The sequence below is a fragment of the Dermochelys coriacea genome, chromosome 5 (genome assembly GCF_009764565.3).
Source record: "Dermochelys coriacea isolate rDerCor1 chromosome 5, rDerCor1.pri.v4, whole genome shotgun sequence".
Lineage (NCBI taxonomy): Eukaryota > Metazoa > Chordata > Testudines > Dermochelyidae > Dermochelys > Dermochelys coriacea.
In genome coordinates, this window is record NC_050072.1 from 120312510 (window position 1) to 120332953 (window position 20444).

At 43.4% G+C, this 20444-nt stretch overlaps 1 protein-coding gene across 1 annotated transcript; it reads left to right on the top strand.

Annotated features, from left to right (window-relative positions):
* The first annotated feature begins 16514 nt into the window (after nt 1-16514).
* LOC119856318 (signal peptide peptidase-like 2B) lies at nt 16515-18829 on the top strand. Its single transcript, XM_038403694.2, is given in 3 exon segments — nt 16515-16519; nt 17158-17483; nt 17553-18829. Coding segments are annotated over 3 exon segments (1608 nt in total).
* Nucleotides 18830-20444: the final 1615 nt, after the last annotated feature.

The following is a 20444-nucleotide window of genomic DNA, read 5'->3' on the forward strand; positions in this document are numbered from 1 at the left end:
AGAGCTACTGGTGCAGGAAGTGAAACCAGATATTCTAGGGATAACAGAAACATGGTGGAATAGTAGTCATGACTGGACTACAGGTATTGAAGGGTATGTGCTCTTTAGGAAAGACAGAAATAAAGGTAAAGGTGGTGGAGTAGCATTGTATATCAATGATGAGGTAGAATGTAAAGAAATAAGAAGCGATGCAATGGATAAGACAGAGTCTGTCTGGGCAAAAATTACATTGGGGAAGATAACTAGTAGAGCCTCTCTGACGATAGTGCTTGGGGTGTGCTATAGACCTCTGGGATCTAATTTGGATATGGATAGAGCCCTTTTTAATGTTTTTAATAAAGTAAATACTAATGGAAACTGCATGATCATGGGAGACTTTAACTTCCCAGATATAGACTGGAGGACCAGTGCTAGTAATAATAATAGGGCTCAGATTTTCCTAGATGCGATAGCTAATGGATTCCTTCATCAAGTAGTTGCTGAACCGACTAGAGGGAATGCCATTTTAGATTTAATTTTGGTGAGTAGCAAGGACCTCATAGAAGAAATGGTTATAGGGGATAATCTTGGCTCAAGTGATCATGAGCTAATTCAGTTCAAACTGAACGGAAGGATTAACAAAAATAAATCTGCAACTAGAGTTTTTGATTTCAAAAGGGCTGACTTTCAAAAATTAAGGAAATTAGTTAGGGAAGTGGATTGGACTGAAAAATTTATGGATCTAAAGGTAGAGGAGGCCTGGGATTACTTTCAATCAAAGCTGCAGAAGCTATCGGAAGCTGTATCCCAAGAAAGGGGAAAAAAATCATAGGCAGGAGTTGTAGACCAAACTGGATGAGCAAGCATCTTAGAGAGATGATTAAGAAGAAGCAGAAAGCATACAGGGAGTGGAAGATGGGAGAGATCAGCAAGGAAAGCTACCTAATTGAGGTCAGAACACGTAGGGATAAATGAGACAGGCTAAAAGTCGAGTAGAGTTGGACCTTGCAAAGGGATTAAAACCAATAGTAAAAGGTTCTATAGCCATATAAATAAGAAGAAAACTAAGAAAGAAGAAGTGGGGCTGCTAAATACTGAGGATGGAGTGGAGTTTAAAGATAATCTGGGCATGGCCCAATATCTAAACAAATACTTTGCCTCAGTCTTTAATAAGGCTAAAGAGGATCTTAGGGATAATGGTAGCATGACAAATGGGAATGAGGATATGGAGGTAGATATTACCATATCTGAGGTAGAAGCGAAACTCAAACAGCTTAATGGGACTAAATCGGGGAGCCCAGATAACCTTCATCCAAGAATATTAAAGGAATTGGCACCTGAAATTGCAAGCCCATTAGCAAGAATTTTTAATGAATCTGTAAACTCAGGAGTTGTACCAAATGATTGGAAAATTGCTAATATAGTTCCTATTTTTAAGAAAGGAAAAAAAAGTGATTCGGGTAACTACAGGCCAGTTAGTTTGACTTCTGTAGTATGTAAGGTCCTGGAAAATTTTGAAGGAGAAATTAGTTAAGGACATTGAAGTCAATGGTAAATGGGACAAAATACAACATGGTTTTACAAAAGGAAGATCGTGCCAAACCAACCTAATCTCCTTCTTTGAGAAAGTAACAGATTTTTTAGATAAAGGAAACGCAGTGGATCTAATTTACCTAGATTTCAGTAAGGCGTTTGATACCGTGTCACATGGGGAATTATTGGTTAAATTGGAGAAGATGGGGATCAATATGAACATCAAAAGGTGGATAAGGAATTGGTTAAAGGGGAGACTGCAATGGGTCCTACTGAAAGGCGAACTGTCAGGCTGGAAGGAGGTTACCAGTGGAGTTCCTCAGGGATCAGTTCTGGGACCAATCTTATTTAATCTTTTTATTACTGACCTCGGCACAAAAAGTGGGAGTGTGCTAATAAAGTTTGCAGATGATACAAAGCTGGGAGGTATTGCCAATTCGGAGAAGGATTGGGATTTTATACAGGAGGATCTGGATGACCTTGTAAACTGGAGTCATAGTAATAGGATGAAATTTAATAGTGAGCAGTGTAAGGTTATGCATTTAGGGATTAATAACAAGAATTTTAGTTATAAGTTGGGGATGCATCAATTAGAAGTAACGGAAGAGGAGAAGGACCTTGGAGTATTGGTTGATCATAGGATGACTATGAGCTGCCAATGTGATATGGCTGTGAAAAAAGCTAATGCGGTTTTGGGATGCATCAAGAGAGGCATTTCCAGTAGGGATAAGGAGGTTTTAGTACCATTATACAAGGCACTAGTGAGACCTCATCCGGAATACTGTGTGCAGTTCTGGTCTCCCATGTTCAAAAAGGATGAATTCAAACTGGAGCAGGTACAGAGAAGGGCTACTAGGATGATCCGAGGAATGGAAAACTTGTCTTATGAAAGGAGACTTAAGGAGCTTGGCTTGTTTAGCCTAACTAAAAGAAGGTTGAGGGGAGATATGATTGCTCTCTATAAATATATCAGAGGGATAAATACAGGAGAGGGAGAGGAATTATTTAAGCTCAGCATCAATGTGAACACAGGAACAAATGGGTATAAACTGGCCACCTGGAAGTTTAGACTTGAAATTAGACGAAGGTTTCTAACCATCAGAGGAGTGAAGTTTTGGAATAGCCTTCCAAGGGAAGCAGTGGGGGCAAAAGATCTCTCTGGTTTTAAGATTCTACTCGATAAGTTTATGGAGGAGATGGTATGATGGGATAATGTGATTTTGGTAATTAATTGATCTTTAAATATTCAGGGTAAATAGGCCAAATCCCCTGAGATGGGATATTAGATGGATGGGATCTGAGTTACCAGGAAAGAATTTTCTGTAGTATCTGGCTGGTGAATCATGCCCATATGCTCAGGGTTTAGCTGATCACCATATTTGGGGTTGGGAAGGAATTTTCCTCCAGGGCAGATTGGAGAGGCCCTGGAGGTTTTTCGCTTTCGTCTGTAGCATGGGGCACGGGTCACTTGAGAGAGGATTCTCTGCTCCTTGAAGTCTTTAAACCACGATTTGAGGACTTCAATAGCTCAGACATAGGTGAGGTTTTTTTAGGAATGGGTGGGTAAGATTCTGTGGCCTGCGTTGTGCAGGAGGTCAGACTAGATGATCAGAATGGTCCCTTCTGACCTTAGTATCTATGAATCTATGAAAGTAAATGTATTATCTTTCTACAACCTCTTCTGAATTCACTGAGCCTCCTGCAAAACCCATGAAAAACCTGAGACTCCCATTGATTTCAGTGGGCTTTGGATCAGGCCTCACCAGGCTAGCATGCCGCAGTTAAAACATCTGCACTTTCTAGGTTACAACTGGCCTGGTGGTTGCTGAATCATATCTAGTAGTAAATGTTGATATTACTAAAAAGAAAAGGAGTACTTGTGGCACCTTAGAGACTAAGAAATTTATTAGAGCATAAGCTTTCGTGAGCTACAGCTCACTTCATCGGATGCATTTGGTGGAAAAAACAGAGGAGAGATTTATATACACACACACAGAGAACATGAAACAATGGGTTTATCATACACACTGTAAGGAGAGTGATCAGAGTAGTGTGTATGTTTTCAGTCAAAACAAGTAAGCAGAGCAAGTGCTGAAAGAACTACAAAGGTTCCATAGTAGCAAAAACTGTTTTGCTACTGAATATAAAGTGTGCACCAATGATTGTAAGACGCGGTATCAGTTATATGGGTATGGGAGTGTCTGTGCTACAGCAGTGATGTCATGTTAGTATGGACTAAGGGCCTGATTCACCTTTGCCTAGTACCTTGAGTAGTCATTTACATCAGGGCAAAGAGGGTGTAACATGCTACCCATGCATGATGGCAGTGTTTTCCACTGGCATAAATGATTGTACAAGGTGTAAGCCAATGATGAAGCAGACCCTTTGCTTCTACTATCTGTGTTAAACCTCTAAGCATGCCCAACGTGAACTGGATGTTTGAAGAAGCCTGATCACATTCACCAGAGCAGGTACTTGTGCAGTTTAGTATGTTCTGTGTTTTATCACCTGTATAACCTGACCCCAGCATGTGTATCAAACCCTGCAATGGTGGTATAATTTAACTTGAGGAGACCCAGCTCATCTAGCATGGTCTTCCCTTGCTGCTGAATGATGGCTACATTGATAGTGTTCCAGTCTTTGTATTTTGTTTTCTGCTGTTCAGTGTCTGCATTCAATTTTCATCTGCTCTGCAAAATTGTCTAAGTATTTTTATTTATTGCCACTTCCATTAAAATAATTTACAAAAATTAAGTCAACTTTCACATGAAAAACATTCACCGTTAAAAAAAAATCACAACCTCCTCTGTCTTAAATAGGTGGAGGTGTGTGGCGGGGGGAGGAATTAAGTACAAGAAGCAACCTGTAAAAAGAGACAGGATGGTGGTGGGAACATTAGAGGAGGGAAATGTGCTAAAGTAAACTTCCTTCTCTCCCCAAGTACCAAGCATTCCTTTCACAGAACTTTGTGGGCCTCCAGCCCTTTCTCCTTGTCAAAATTAAACTGAAAACAGTACAATATTAAGCCATTTCAAGTACACAACAAATTGTCCTATTAGTCCTACAACACCTGGGATTATTAATGTTGCATATTCCTCAGTGCCGTCTGTTGGTACTTTACCCACTTGTATATACAGATTTCTCTTTTTGTAGACTGCTCCTGTAACAGTTGCAGACAGAACCACCACATTTCTGAGGGATGGGAGAACAAATCAAACAGTCCAGAAAATTGTCACAAAAGCTCAGGGAAGGAGAAAAATCAGAAGCAAAAGCATGCATTTGGACTAGATACAAAAAGAAGGTGTTTACAACCATTTCCCTATTTCTTTCTTGTGTCCTCCTATTAGGAACTATTTTTTTTTAAGAACGGAAGGATTCATTGTTTAAACTCACTGAATTTGTCTTGTTAAAAGAGTTGTTTTTTTAATGAAATTGAAAATTAAGAAGCCTGACTCTATGCCAGGATATACTACAAGAGGCTATCCTTGCACCCTGAAGGGAGTTGAAGACACATGCACCCACAGGCAAATCTGGCCCCTCCACCACAGGTGCAGAATTGGATGCTCCTTGGGCATTGGAAGGAGGACAGTCCCATTACACAAGTATGAGACTGGATTCCTGTATAGAATCTCTGTAGCAGCTCTGTGGCTGGGGGGAAGGATTATCCCATCACCCCAGTTCCACATCTGACCAGCACCTGGGCCGAGGAATTTGGCCCATGACCCTATTATGCAAATTGCTAACTGTTCTAATTTGCATATCTACCAATAATTTGCAGGTCGCCATAAACTTCTGCCTTTTACCAACAGTAAATCCACACATTTTTAAAAAGCAGGACTGCAAACCTTGCTTTTTTTTAGGGATGCATTCAAACACCAGGCTTCTTGTAATACCACCTTAATCATGCTGACTTTCATTTCTGCACCGTGTTCCTCAGATGGTCAACCGTTCTAAGAGTTAAAAGGCAAATTGGCCTGTGCAATTGCCCAGACTCTCCCTGATGACTTGCATGTACTGCTGGACTTGTTTTGGTTCAGTTTCTTTCATCACAGTAGGGAATAAAGTTCTTCTGTATCAGATGAAGAGATCACAGGGGAGTAGAGCCATGGTAATCAGCCGCACTTCATAGGGGAATGATTAGTTTATAATATTTTGTTTAGCCTTTCTGTCTCTGAGCCATCATGCAAACTCCCTATTAAAGCTGCACGGGGGGACAGATGTTACAGCTTTCAAGGCCTGAGTTAATAATAAAATGACCCTCTACTAGGAAATAAGGATGTCCTAAAGCCTTATTTCCATAGTATTTGAAGTTACCACTTCCCAGACCATTCGGATGAAGGATGTGCTGCCTACATCCTGAGCTTGCTTTTAAATCGCTTACCTTATCATTAAAATAAGATGATGCTTGCTGCTGTTATGTCAGTTCTTTTCTCTGTGCTTCTTTCATTAAGACCAATATCTATCTATTAGCTGCAGGGAGGCCCCTGGAGTACCTTTAATTCAAGTAGTGGCTACTTCTCAACAAGATATAGTCAGTGATTGCAACATTAGGGCACTGCTCTTAATGTCGGCTTAGGCTCAGTACTGGTACAGAGGCTAAAGAGGGAAATGACCTCCCCAGTTCTGGCATGTACATTGTGTGTGGAAAAGAATGCAGTGCACTTACAATGTAGGCAAACCTTTAAGCTGGGGCCACAGAGCTCAAATGCCAGTAGTGCTGTGAAATAGCTGAGCTGAAGGAGCATATAGCAACGCTGCGTACATTCTGGGAAGTGACATGCACATGGTCACCCTGAGATTCATGTGCTCATTGGCATCCCAGATAATGGCTGTTTCATAACAGCAATTGCTGATTCCTGGGCTCTGGGAACACAGGCAGGAACAGCTACATACTGTAGTGTATGGAGAGGTCGCTGTGAACAACTGCCCTCTTTTCAATGTACAAGGCCTAAAGATTAAAGGTCTATAGTTTTTCCATGAATTCTTGGCAGGGAGGATATTTCACAGCATGAAGAAGGCCTGCTTAGCATTTAAAAACCCAAAATTGCCAAATTCTCCTCTCAGAAAAATTCCTTTGACTTTAGTGGAGTTACCCAGAATTTACACTGATGTCCTGGGCAATGGTATTTGCATTTGAAGAATAACTACAAGCATTATGGTTTCACAGTGTCATTCTTATATATTAGTTTGCCCACATGGAAGTGTGAGCATACTGCTCTTGGTAGAAAAGTTACACTGGTGCAACCACTTTGATTTTAAATGGATTGGGTACACTGATGCAGACCCCTAAAGAAGACTCCCTTGAAGCAGTTTAAACCAGTTTAGCTTTATTCTATAATTTATTCATTATTTGTATTGCAGTAGCACTGGGAGCCTCAGTCATGACCCAGGGTCCCCCAGTGTTAAGCACTGCACAGAAGACAGCCTCTGTCCCAAAGAGCTTTCAGTGATGTGTGAGCGAGGAATGCAGGACAGGGTGAATTAAAAGGCGCAAATGAATAGGAGAGTGAGCCCATCTGAGTGAGTGGTGGGCGTGGGGGGGGGAACACTGAAGGAAAGGAACCAGGAGAGAGGCTGGTACAAATATCAGCAGACAAAGTAACATCCAGAGTCCCAACTGAAGAAAAGAGTCGGTTACATACTTGGCATGGGGCTTGGTGATCTTGGGAGGAATCTCTGAATGAAAAGGTGCCCCCACTGGTCTGGTCCAGTTGGGAGCTGAATAATGGGGTCCCACCTGGGCCTCACCAACTGCCCCTATTATGGCTGGGGGAGTCCCTCTGGCTTCTTGGGGTGCTTTGCCTGTGGGATCTCCAGATCTACAAACAGAGATATGCAAGGCACCCAATCACATACAAAAAGCAACCGTTTAAACAAACCCATCTCTCTCCCTTCCCCACCCTCCGTGCTACACACTGGCAGGAAGGAAAACAGCTGCTTTTGGTTTCTTTTTAACAATACTTGAAAGGCACTCCATTACTACAGCAAGGGATAAATAGATGGATGTAAGCTGTTGCACACTAACTGGCTGGCTTACGGTGCCGGAGAGATTGCCAGTGTAGTTTGCTTTCTTTGCTGCTGTTCATCTGTGGGCAGCATTGTGCTGCAATTGATATTGATTGTTCTCCTCCCATTTTAGCATAAATGCAAATGGCGGTTGTGTTCCATCATGTTTTATTTAGCAAAAGGCACCGAAAGAAATGAAAAGGAAATTGTTTAAAATTAAATGTTCCTGTTTCTTCAGGCATTGAGATGGGCACTCAGATTCATTTTAGCTGTGGCTGAGAGAGGGAGCAGTAACAAAACAACAATTATTTGGGGAAGATTTTGTTCACTAGACATTTGCAATTAGAAGAAAAATGTTTTAAAAAGAAATCATGAGAGTTAAATGTTGTTAACTGAAAGATAAAGATTGGTAGAACTTGCAAGAGACAATGCATGTTCCCTGCACGACAGTTTTGATATACCTTGAACCCAAATATGCAACCCATCTTATCCTAATCCTAGATGGCTCTGTGACACCAAAACTTCTGATGCAAACACCCCTGAGATTTCAGATCCAGTTCTGAACTGGCTGACTTGGGCTGGACATGGGACTTAATCATGGGAACTCAAGTCTCCATATGTGAAAAACTGTCCTTTAACCCTCTGTGCAGCAAAACACAGAGAAAAACAGCCTGCAGAGGGGCAATGAAAGAGTATTTGTTTTGAAATATAAAATTACAAACCAATTCATGATCTCAAAATGCAGTTCTACTCTGGAAAGTTATGATGCAAAAGTGGCCCCCTCTTGTTCAACTGGTCTGCTCTCTATTTCTTTTTGGACTCAAATCTTCTAATTGTACTGGCATTTTTTTCTCCTGTTTATTCCTGTTAGTACCACTCTCAACACAGCTATGTGAGAGTGAATTGGATTCTATTTTGGATCATGTGTCAACAACCAGAACTGTTTTCAAGAGCACAATGTTCAAAGACAGTGAGGTTGCACATGTGTAACTGGTGGTGGAATTAGTGCAGTGTAAAAGATTTGTTCCAGAACATGAATCTATGCAAAGTTTGCCTGCATTTTTTTTAGTTAGAATTGAAAACTCAGCCCACTTTCCCATGGCCGTTAGGTTCACAAATCTTTTGAGAAAACCTGGTTTTGTGTTGACACCAGCAGAATGCTCAGATTCATATGGATTTGAAATGAAGCCGGCAGACCACTGCCTGGTTTCTACTGACCTTCACTTTGACCTCTGAAACCAAAGAATCAAAGTGATATTCATGTAGTATGAACCCACATGGAATTCAACAAAAGAAAATGCGTACACAGTCTTTGTGAACCAGCGCAGGCCCCACCCTTGAGGGCACTTGAGTCATTGAACTCAGGGCTAAATTAATGTACCTTCATGCTGTTCAACATGCTAACTTTATAGAATAGATGAAGGATCTGTGTACAATGTGGGGCAGCTACTCCAGGGTCCCTTGCTGTACAGTAATAATTCCTGCGGAGGATTGCAAAACAGCAGCTGACGAATTTTCCTGACAATAGCCTCTATATAGCATTGAGGGATACTCTCAAAAGTGTCCTTAATTCATAAGCATATGTAGAACTAAAATGATTTACAGCTGAGCTATACTGTAAACCAGAGCTGTGATGTTTCGGACAGCTACAAATAGAGGGACTGACTCAACAAGGGATCCTGAACTCAATGGTATTATCGGACACTCAGCCCTTCACAAGAGGAGGCAATGTAAAGCATTCTGGCCAGGAAGTTCCTTGCTGTGTTCTAGCTGCCAGTGCAAGCCAAGTCAGAAACTATTGCAGAAGATCTACAGAGCTGTGAACTCCGTTTTTGGCAGGAAAAACATAACTTACCTCTAAGCTCAGTCACACTCCAGAGTCAATAAGTACACGCAATGAATGAGACAAAGCATGAGATAAGTAATCAAGCTGTAAGTATACTGACAGACACACTCATGGTCATCTATGTTGCTTAACTCCTGCAAATCACTGCAGTATATAGTGCTGCAAATTCTCACAATATATGGTGATTTTTCCTAAAGTCCGAGCTCTTGGAGCCATGTGATGATGTAGGAATTTCAACTTTCATTTGTAAAAACAAATGGTAGGTTTCTAGCCCCGAGGGATGCCAAGGAAAGTTTGAAAACATGAACCAACGTGGAATCTGGCCTTTAGTTTTAAAAAAATTCAAACTGTTTTTTTCATTGGACAGATTTTCTATGAAGCACTCCATTTGGGATCAAAGAAACAGAGGTGCAAAGACATTTAAAATGAGAGAAAGGCGCCATGCTTAAAAACAGTCTGTTTCCAATTATTAGGTTACCAACTCTCGCATTCACAGACAGCTATTTAAGTCTAGTAGGCTGAGGCCACAACAGCTAAAGCAGGAGATAAAGTCAACAACGAGAGTGCTTGACTGGGACTCAGGGTATGTCCGCACTTCAAATGCTACCGTGGCAGAGTTGCAGCTGTGTCGCAGTAGTGCATCACTGTAGACATTCACTAAAGCAACAGGAGGGGCTCTCCTGTCACTGTAGATAATCCACTGGCCCGAGAGGCAGTAGCTAGGTTGATGGTTGATTGACGTAGCGCTGGCTACACGAGGGGTTAGGGTTGGTTTAGTTACGTCTCAGGGGACGTAAGAGAGATGTAGCTATGACAATATAAGTTTTCAGTGCACACCAGCCCGCAGACAACCTGCAATTCCCCATAAACTTCCTATGTGACATTGGACAAATCACTTAGGGTGGGACCCACAAAGAGATTTAGGCGTCACAATGCTCAGCATGACAGTACCTAACTTTTGGGGACCTAGAAAATCACAGGAACAACACTGAGATCCATAATGATCAAATTAGGCACCCAGGCTCCCTGCACAATGAATGGAGAGAGATGAGCACCTTATAATAGGATCCACAAATGCCAGCACCCTCAGCAGGGAGCCACCTAAACTAGACAGTGAGACACGTCAACAAGAGGGATATGTCCTATGCCTACAGACTCTCTCTCTCTAGTCCAATGGCATTTCACTGTGGATAAATATTTAAATAGGCATGGGGCAGATGGGGAGAGAGAGAGAGAGAGAGAGACTTTGTAGTCCAGATTTTGATGCCCCCACTTGCAGGGGCAGGAGACCCAAAGTCTAGTACCCCTGCCCCAATTATTCTTCCATTACCTATCTATAGTGGAAGTTCATTAGGCGGGATTGAAAGAGTCCCATATCAGAAAATGCCAAAACTCAGTGGTTCAAGCACTCTTCTGAGAGGTGAGAGACCCCTGTTCAAATCCTCTTCCCCCCCCCAAGGAAAAGGGGATCTTAAACCTGGTTCTCCCACATCCAAGATGAATGCTCTAAGCATGGGGCTAAAAATTATAAGGAGGACACCATGGGCACAAACACCACCTCCTCCTCCCAAATTCAGAATGGGACCCAACCCCGGAGGTGGTCGTTGAGTTCACCTACCCGATTGTGCCCCACACGCAACTTAGGCAGATGAATGCCCTGGTTCATTAATCAGTCTGGGGCTTAGGTAAGAGACACGTGTCTGGGCACCTAGAGTGAGGTAGCAGTGTGCATGCCCAGAGGCAGAAACTGTGAACTTTTATAGGTTCTGATTGAGATTAGGTGCCTACAGGGCTTGGTGGCAGTTTTGTGGACGGCAGTGAAGCCTAAAAGCGGGATTTAGACCTCTAAGTATCTCTGTGAATCCCACCCTTAGTCTACCCTGAACCTCTGTTCCCATCTGTAAAATGGGGGTAAAATTTCCCTACCTCACAGGTGTGTTGTGAGCCTAACAACTTCAGTGAGTGAAAGGTGCTCAGATATTGTGTGCTGGGGGTCATATGAGTACCTGGCAAGATAATGGAGATTGACTGACTGGTGGTTGCAGTGGTTGGAAACTTAGCAAAATAACCTAATGCTGTCAAGGCTGGAGAGGTTAAGTGACATGCCCAAGATTACACAGCAAGTCAATGGAGAAGCTGGGAACGGCTGGGGGCTACTAGACTACAGTCCTCCCCCCACACACACACTCATTCATGCCTTTGTGTTGGGGCAGCACAGGGTTTAGTCTCGTGTTCCAATCATTCTTGCAATATTTATCTGCCATGAACCAGCTTCAACAGGAGAGATTGAGGGAGTCCCACATCAGAATATCCCATAGCTCAGTGGTTAGAGCACTCCCCTGAGAGGTGGGTGACCTTGGGCAAGTCATTTCATGTCTCTGTGCCTCGGTTTCCCCATGTGTAAAATAGTGATAATATCTCCTTTATAAAGCACTTTGAGAAACAGAGCTGACGTGCTATAGAGGAGCTAGATGGTATTACTTTATTTGACAAAAACAAGATTTGGGGGGTTTGGTTGTTTCATTTTTTAAACGTCTCTGTTACATACCAGAGGCAATACAGCTATGCTGGTTTCTTTTCTACTCATGCATCCTCCACAAAATTGTTTACCAAATTCTGGTTGTAAACATTTTTCATTACAGGTTCAGCTGTGAATGGCAAAAACGACCTCGCCTGATGTTTAGAGGCAAGGATTAATTTGATTTTTGGATGATCAGAACTGAGGGGGAGTTTGCAGCATTGGCTGTTGGAAAAATCATGTTTTCACTTCTAAAGGGAACCAATGTATTTATTTGTTTGTTTCATAGCACTGCACTCCTCTGAAACCTCTCTTTATTTCAAGAGTTCAAGGCATGAATTCTGTGTTTTGTCCTGTATTTTTACCTTCCTTTTTGACATATCAGTTCGACAGTGTTTCACAGAAACTGTCCTTTTATTTATGCTTTTACCATTTCCTATATGTGCCAAAAGAGAGGCAGGGCTGGTATAATAAAACATTCCTTTTAAACAGAAAAACAAAAAAAAAAACCCCAAACCCCCATGGCAAATGGACAGTGGCAAAAATCTGTCAATGTTTTTACTGGATAAAGAATGCCATCTGGTGGAATAACAACACGCCAGCTGTTCTGATCTGAGAGATGAATATGTGGGTTGAGGGAGACCTCTTTCTTAGGGAAAAACCAGCTGGTCTTCCTACTAGATAGATGCTTGATCAATCAGATACTGCTGACCTTGTCTGCCTTAAAAGCTAAATACAGAGCTGAAGAATGAATGTTGGCACATCAGTAGATTTTGAACCTTGACAGAACAAAAGATTTATTTAATTTGATCAGCTCACACAAGAGGTTTAAAATTGCCCTCAGCAAAGACACACTGGCATTCGCTCATAGATTTTTGAAGGCTAATGTTATTTATGGTGTATAAGCTAACTATATTATGTGTTCAAATGAAATGAAACAATCTCTTGTGACCAAATAAAGGATAAATATGAATACAATTGCCTTACCCTTGAATTAGCCTTCACGAGGCTCATTACAAGTCTACTGGATTATTCACCAATAAAGAAACCTACCTCAAACTCCCGCTCCTTCTGAGAGCCGAACAAACATGGTATCATTTAAAATAAAACAATTACTCTAGATGGATTTCAATTTGACTCTACGGGTAATGGGTCTGTTTCCATCAAGCAGCTGTTTCGCAAAAGTAGGTTACAGAATTGTAAAGAAAATATGCCCATTTTTTAATTGTTCTTCTTTACCCTATAGAAAAGAGGATATAAAATATACTCATCAAGAAATCCCCTGTGGCTTATCTCTCCCTCAGTTTCCCTCAGATTGTGCAATTAAGGTAAGGATTATTAACATATATGCTGAGATCTATCTTTAAAACAAATCAAATACAGCTTTGCATTCATGAAGATTCCTTTCCTCTTCTCTGTTGAAGGAAAGCAAAATAAGATTAGTTTTATTTGTTTCCCTGTGCTGCCTGGAAGAAGTGAACAAAGACCTTTGCTGCTGTGATATTGTCATAAGCCTTATTTTCCACCTCGAGGGGGAAAAAAAATTATACTCTTAGGTCCAGATCCTGCTCCTACTGAAGATAATGGCAAAAATCTCCATTTACTTTTATAGTGCAGGATTAGCCCACCCAACCTTCAGAGCCTCAACCCTTAATTCTCACCTGGTTCTTTGTCACATGGGCCAAATCCATCAAAGGTGCTAAATACTGGCAATATTCACTGATTTGAACAGGAGTTGCATGCACTCAGCCCCATAACATTCCACATTGAAACCAAAGGAGCAGGGGGATAATGTTATAAGGATAGCCTTGCTGAGTTTCTCCCAGAAGATTCTGTTGAGGGGGCAATGAACCCCATTTCTTCTGTTCCCTCACCCCCACCCCCAGGTTCTGAATAGTCTTCAAAAGCTTTCAAGTCAATGGAGCTGTGAAAATGTACACAGGCTGATAATCTGCACCTATGTTTTTCACTTAATCTTCTCTGCACTATTAAAGAGCAGTTATGGTCATTAGTATTTCTCATTTATATTGCAGTGGCACCCAGCGGGGATATTATAATCTATATAATAAGATTCCAGAATTGTCACTCTGTCTGTCACTCTGAAGCCTAAGCCGAAAATACCTAGAGAGTCAGTGTGAAGAGATGGGAATAGCTACAAGCCTGGCTGAGAGCTCATTTTGTTTAGAATATCACCAGGTTGAATCATCACGGGGATTTGCATCTGTTAGTATCCAATTTTAAGTTATCAGCTTGTCAGAGGTCCCAGCAGGCACTGCTTCCTGGCTACCTACTAGGACCGACTGTGAGTGGAACCCAATCCTCTGCCGCTCTGGATCCCTGGGGTGTTTGAAGCTCCTGGAGCCTGAATGGAGTCCAGCCACTGCCCCAATGTCAGGGTCCCTAGGCACGTTCTTTGGGCACAGACCTTCTATCTGGCACCCTCCTATGAGTGATGGAACCTGCTCTCCAGCTGCCTAGCCACTCTGGCGCAGTGCTGATCCCTCAAACTCCCCAGTACTGAGATGCACCCCTCTCTCAGAACTCCACCCAAAAGGTGACACACTTCTGGCTTACAGTTTAACTCTCTCAGGGGCATGCAGTGGTTGTGAAGCAGTACACACACACACACACACACACACACACACACACACACACACACACACAGAGGCGTTGCCCAGTCTAACATCTTTATGCTTGTTATATTTAATCATGTAAAGCACAGGACAGCACAGATCACACAAAACAATACAACATCCAAAATGCAATGTCCCTTACTAGCTCACCCTTCCCTTGGGAGATCTTGTGTGCTCTGTCAGGAAGGCAGGCAAAGCAGGGTCCTCCACCCTCCTTGCCTACCTTGCTTATGCCATAGAAACCCTCATCTCAATCTGGTGCAAAATGGCTCTATTACACAGGTAACCCGGTTAACCCCTTTATAGACACCTGCTGGGGTCACCTGCTTCTTTTGTTCTGACTTCTAGTCATTTTTCACTGCTCTCAACTCCCCCCCCGCCCTTACTCCCTTCAGACAAGAGCAGGAAGTGTTTCCTCTCAGCTAGAGCAAACCCATTGTCCCAATATCTTTGACTATGAATTAAAGATTTGAGCGCTTATTGCTCACCATTTTCTCTGGCCTGGCAGAGACATGGCACAGCTCTGCTGACTTATGGGGAATCCACAGACATATAGGCTTCCCATGACACAGTAACTTCATGATACAGCTTCATAAAATCATTCACAACTTGGAAGCGGTACAGAGAGAACCCCCAATTTGCCACAGCCATTTTCAACTCATTACTTTTCCCTTATTCAAAATGGCCATCTCCTATTACTGTCAATGGGCATGAAGCAAACAAGAAGGCCACCACTTCCCTACAGTCTATCTGCATGTAGAAGTGAGGCTGCCTTTAATAAAGTTGGCTGCCACTTCCCTCTGTTTTCAAAATGACTGCCACTCTATAGTTTTGGGCTTAGGGACTGAACAGGACACAGGGGCTGTGAGGACAGAGCAGCAGAGACACTGTGAAAGCTGACTGGGAATAATGAGGGGGAGTAGGGGGGGAGCAGGAGTCAGATTATGGCATTGCAAGGGAATAGGGTATGGTGGTATGTGGGGGAGGAGGGAGCTTGAGGGGGTACAGAGGACAATGATGGCATGGGAGATGGAGTGATTGGATGGCAACTCCCCAACCAGGGGGTATTGCTGGGTAAGATGTGTCCCCTCCGAGCAGCCAGGAGAAGGCAGTATCACAGTTGTTGCCAACTCTCATAAACTGATGGCAAATCAAAGGATTTTGGTGCCTGAAGAAGGAGCTGTCATGATAACACAAGAAGTTGCACTAATCCCACAACAGTGTATTATACACCTGTTCCTGTGTGTGTATCCACAGTCATATCTGTTTACTTTTCTGACTAAAATGTGGTTTTTAGACTGGCTTTTAACTCCTGTTAGCAGAATGTGCTCGATTCTACCCTAGCTGGTGCATTAGCAATAGAATTGATACCTGTATTGATATCCTGTGGGGAGGATGAAATTCCCCTCTAGGCTGGTTATTCCGTAATTGTGCTTTTATGTGGTTCTGTGCACTTCCTTGTGGAGCAGCTAGTGCTAGGCCCTGTCAGAAACAGGATACTGGACTTGACCAACCATGGTATGGCAAATCCTATGTCACAGGGAATAATTAGTGTATCGTGCACTAGCATGTTTGTTAAAACAGAAGTAAACCTTTTGAGTGTGCTTAAAGTACTGTGTGATGAGGATTAAAGAAGCAAAAACCAAGAGCAGGAAGTATGCAGTGCTGAAGCCTTGTTGGTCCCAGGATATTAGAGAGACAAGGTGGGTGAGGTAATATCTGTTATTGGCCCAACTTCTGTTGGTGAGGGTGACAAGCTTTTGAGCACATTTCCCAGACCCGAAGGAGATCTCCATGTAAGCGCAAAAGCTTATCTGCCTCACCAACAGAAGTTGGAGCAATAAAAGATATTACCTCACCTGCCTTGTCTGTGTAGGAGCCAAAAGTGTCAATCCAACACCATTACACATCTCCTTCCTCAGAGTATAGGGAGAGCAAGTATGCTTTGACAAGCTTTAGGCATACATGCCTACTCTGTGAGCCATTGTCTGCGGGAACTATGGGGTAAAGTGCATCCCATGGACACACAAATGCCTCATCTACCCATTGTTTTTGTACTGGTATAACTAGGTCAGTTAGGAAGGGTGATTTTTTGTATAGTTAGATCAGTACATATAAAGCAGTACACATTTCTAGTGTAGACAAGGCCTAAGTAGCAGTCCCTGGGCTTCCTCAAGAACTGTGATTATCCCTGGCCTTTGTGCACAAGTTGTTGGGTGGCCCCAAACTCTTCTCCCCCAGCCCTCCCTGCAAGAATAGCCCAGTTGCTAGAATTTGAGATGGAGGAAAGTGTCTCTATTCTTTGGTGAAAAGTCAAAATGGAAAATTAAAGGGGACCAGCTCTGGGTATTTCCTATCTCTGTGAGACCGTACTGCATGTGGCCTCCTGTCTTCACAGAGAAGAATCTGTGATGTGCAAGGTATTGTCTCCAATAGCCATGGAAAGGGTCACTGTATGATATGCAAGGAGGAAAAAGTAATGCATGGCGGGAAGGGTGGTACAACCTATCTTCATGGGAAAGGAAGAAGCAGAGAGAAGAGAATTTGCTGTGAGGCTCGGCCCCTCCAGGAGAACAGTAAAGGAAAGTGGGGGCAGCACCAGAGGATGCTGCTGCCCATTCTCCTGATGCTGTTCCTCACAGTTCTAAAGGAAGTGTCCTGACAGCAGGGAATGGGACACAACGGAAGGATTATTGTGTCCATTTCAGCTCAGAGTGGGTGCACTTGCCACGTGAGCTGAGACAGGCCCCTCTGCTGCCGCTTCAAGACTATACTGATTCTGCCTTCGGTTCTCCACATTCCCACCTAGCCCCTAGGGCATTCAGAAAGGTGGTCCCAGCAGTGGTGTGGGGCAACTGCAGCTTCTGTGAGAAAGGGAGACTGGCCCAGCTGCACGGGGCCCAGGGTTTACTGGTATTTGGAAGAGAGAGACTCGACTCTTTCTGCTCAGGAGGCAGCAGTAGGAGCTGTCAGTGCCCAGAGATTGCAGCTATTGCACCAACACTGACCCCATTCAACCATTGCCATTGCATGCCAGTCATTGCCATCCCCATGGCTGTGCTCCATTACTCTGATATGCTGGATATCAGGGGCAAGAAATTCAGTGAGCCCCCACTCAGGGCTGCCATGTACCTCCCCACAAGGCCCAGCCAAGACTACAGCATGGCAATCCTTTTCATCTCGGCAGTGGGCACCGTCATGATTGGTGGCTACTGGGCAGGGCTTGCGGTATCAGCAAAACCTCAGCCCACAGAGCACCAGGATGAAGAGGGCGAGGAATACAGTGACAAAGCGGTTGACTGCACCCTCACCATGATCTGTGTTGCCATGGCAACATCCTCCTCGCTGCTACGCCTTCTCTATTGCTTCCACAACCGCTTTGTGTGTGTCGTGATTGGGATATTATACTGCATTTCCTCCAAAGCTCTCTGCAGTTGCCCCTCTCCTTTTGTGAGAAGAATCCCACTTGGAGAATGCATGATCCACTTTCCCTGTTTACACAAGAGCACACAAGTTCGGATGTTGCTCCTGAAAGCACCTTGCAGCTCCGTCACTCTGCTCTGGTGGGTTTTCCGAAATGAGGACTGGTGGGCATGGATCCTACAAGATGCTGTAGGTGTGGCCCACTGCCTGTTCATGATCGAATCCATTCACGTGCCTACTATGAAGAATTGCACCTTTTATGTATTGGCTTTTCTGGTGGCTGATGTGCTTTACATATTCATCTCTCCTTTCCTAGCCCAGTCTAGGGGGAGTATTATGGAGGTAGCAGCTCTCCGACCCTCAGACTCTTCCATAACTGAAAAGATGCCTTTGGTACTGAAGGTTCTGAATTTAAACTCCTCTCCATTGGATCTCTGTGGCAAGGCATGCAAGATCCTAGGATTAGAGGATATCCTCATTCCAGGCTTCCTTGTAACATAATGCCACAAATTTGATATTCAGGTACAGTCATCCAAAGTCTATTATGTGGCTTGCACTATAGCTTATGGCATTGGTCTTCTAGGAACCTTTGCTGTCAGGGCATTGTTACAGATAGGCCAGCCAGCTCTACTATACTTGGTGCCCCGTACACTTATCACTAGCCTTTTTGTTGCTTTTTGGCACCAGGAGCTCACTTTATTCTGGACAAGTCATGGCTTTGAGAAGAACCTACTTTATCTCCCTTTGGAGAAGGCTCCTGCCAGCTATCCACAGCTCTCAAATAATTCTATGCACCAACATCTCAACAAGAGAGAGAGCAAGAAAAGACTGATCCTATACTCATCTCAAAAAGACAACAGAAATGAACGATTACAAAGTGAACACAAGTGAGCTCAGTTCCATGCTGTATACAGAAGAACCAACCAGCCAAACTGGGGGTGACCATGAGCAAGAAATCTTCTGAGCAGAAAAGAGCAAACTGAACTAGATAATGCAACTCACTGGATTCGATCATATGATCACAAACTTAAATGTTTCTCATCATGTGTGTGAAATAGAGGATGCTTTAAAAGCTTTCTCATCTATGATTGTCAGTGATCATTTTAGTGACCATTGCCTTCTTGTTTTCTATGTCATTTTTCCAGGTTTTAACTAAGGCAGCAAGCTGGGAAGGAAATTACAGAAGCCTTAGCACTATCAGAAGCAAGCAGAGTGATTACTACTACCCCCAACCCCACCCCCAATGCCAAAAAAGGGTCTGTGCTCCCCCTCCCCCACCCCAAAATTGAAGGATTCCACAACTGTGGCTTTCATGGGTTCCAACGATTAGCCATTGGTGCTGTAGGGAACAATAGGGGAAAAGTGACAAAATCCCAGCCTTTGCAATCATGTTACCTTTTCATAGCTAGCTACATCAGGCAAAAGGTCAAGAAACTTGCTAAAAATAAACAAACCCGAGGTTCTCCTTTACATTTATCAGCCCTCAAAATTAGGGAGGGATATTGTGGCCATAGATTTCACAGTCCCCAAAGGCAAGTTCAGCTTGTGTTGGCCTGGTTTGGTTATCTGCTACCTTAGTTCACTGGGTTCACCTACTAGTCACATGGTTGCAGTTGTTTCTGTCTTCCCTCAGAGATAGGCAACCAGAACTTCTTCCTGCAATCTGGCTCACATAGTCATCTGAGCCCTAGAGGCACCTCTTAAGGTCTACTTAGTATTTGGCAGAAATTCAACCAGGTGAAGGAAGTCTTCAGATGAGTGGAGCTGGACTGCCTCCAAGATTTAATTCCTCCCCCCCCCCCCCCGGAGTGATGTTGCCCTTCTCCAGTGGGCAGGTTAGTTGGCAGAAGGAACTGAGTGGTTGAGATTGTGATTGCGGCCAATGGACTCACCTGCTCTCAAGAGGGGCTGAGCTCATTTCCAGAAAATACTCTTGTAGTGCAAAGAGTTGGGAAGAGCCCATTTAGCTCTGATCTAGGAGTTGCCCTAAACAGTCCCTTCCTGAAATCCAACTGCAAACAGCAGAAAAACCAGGAAAGGGATCTGTGTTCAATGACAGGCAGCTCTCGCTGCGTCCCTGCCTTCCCCACCAGTGTAGAGCCCTCCCCCATCCAGTAGCTGCTAACATGCCTGCATCCCTGGTGAGCTGATCAATACATTCTGAATAGCTACAGCCCCTTTTTAGGAATTACCTTTCCTGTATCTCTCTTGGAGTCTCTCCAGGAAGTGTGTTTAAGTGAGCTGACCTGAACTAAAAGTGTCTCACCTCTTCCTTCACTGAGGATTTGCCCATAATGTCAGCAGAGGAGCCTCCAGGTACTTTTAGGTATACTGTGCTCTGTGCCAAGAAAAAGAAGTCGGACAGAGTATGGGTATCCTCAGGAGGAAGCTATGTGTGGACAACAACATAGTAGTCTCCTGAGCTTACAACCTTAGAATCATCTTCGGGTCCTATTTTTGCAGGCTGCAAAGCAAAATTTAAGGAATGCACAAATGTGTGCAAAGT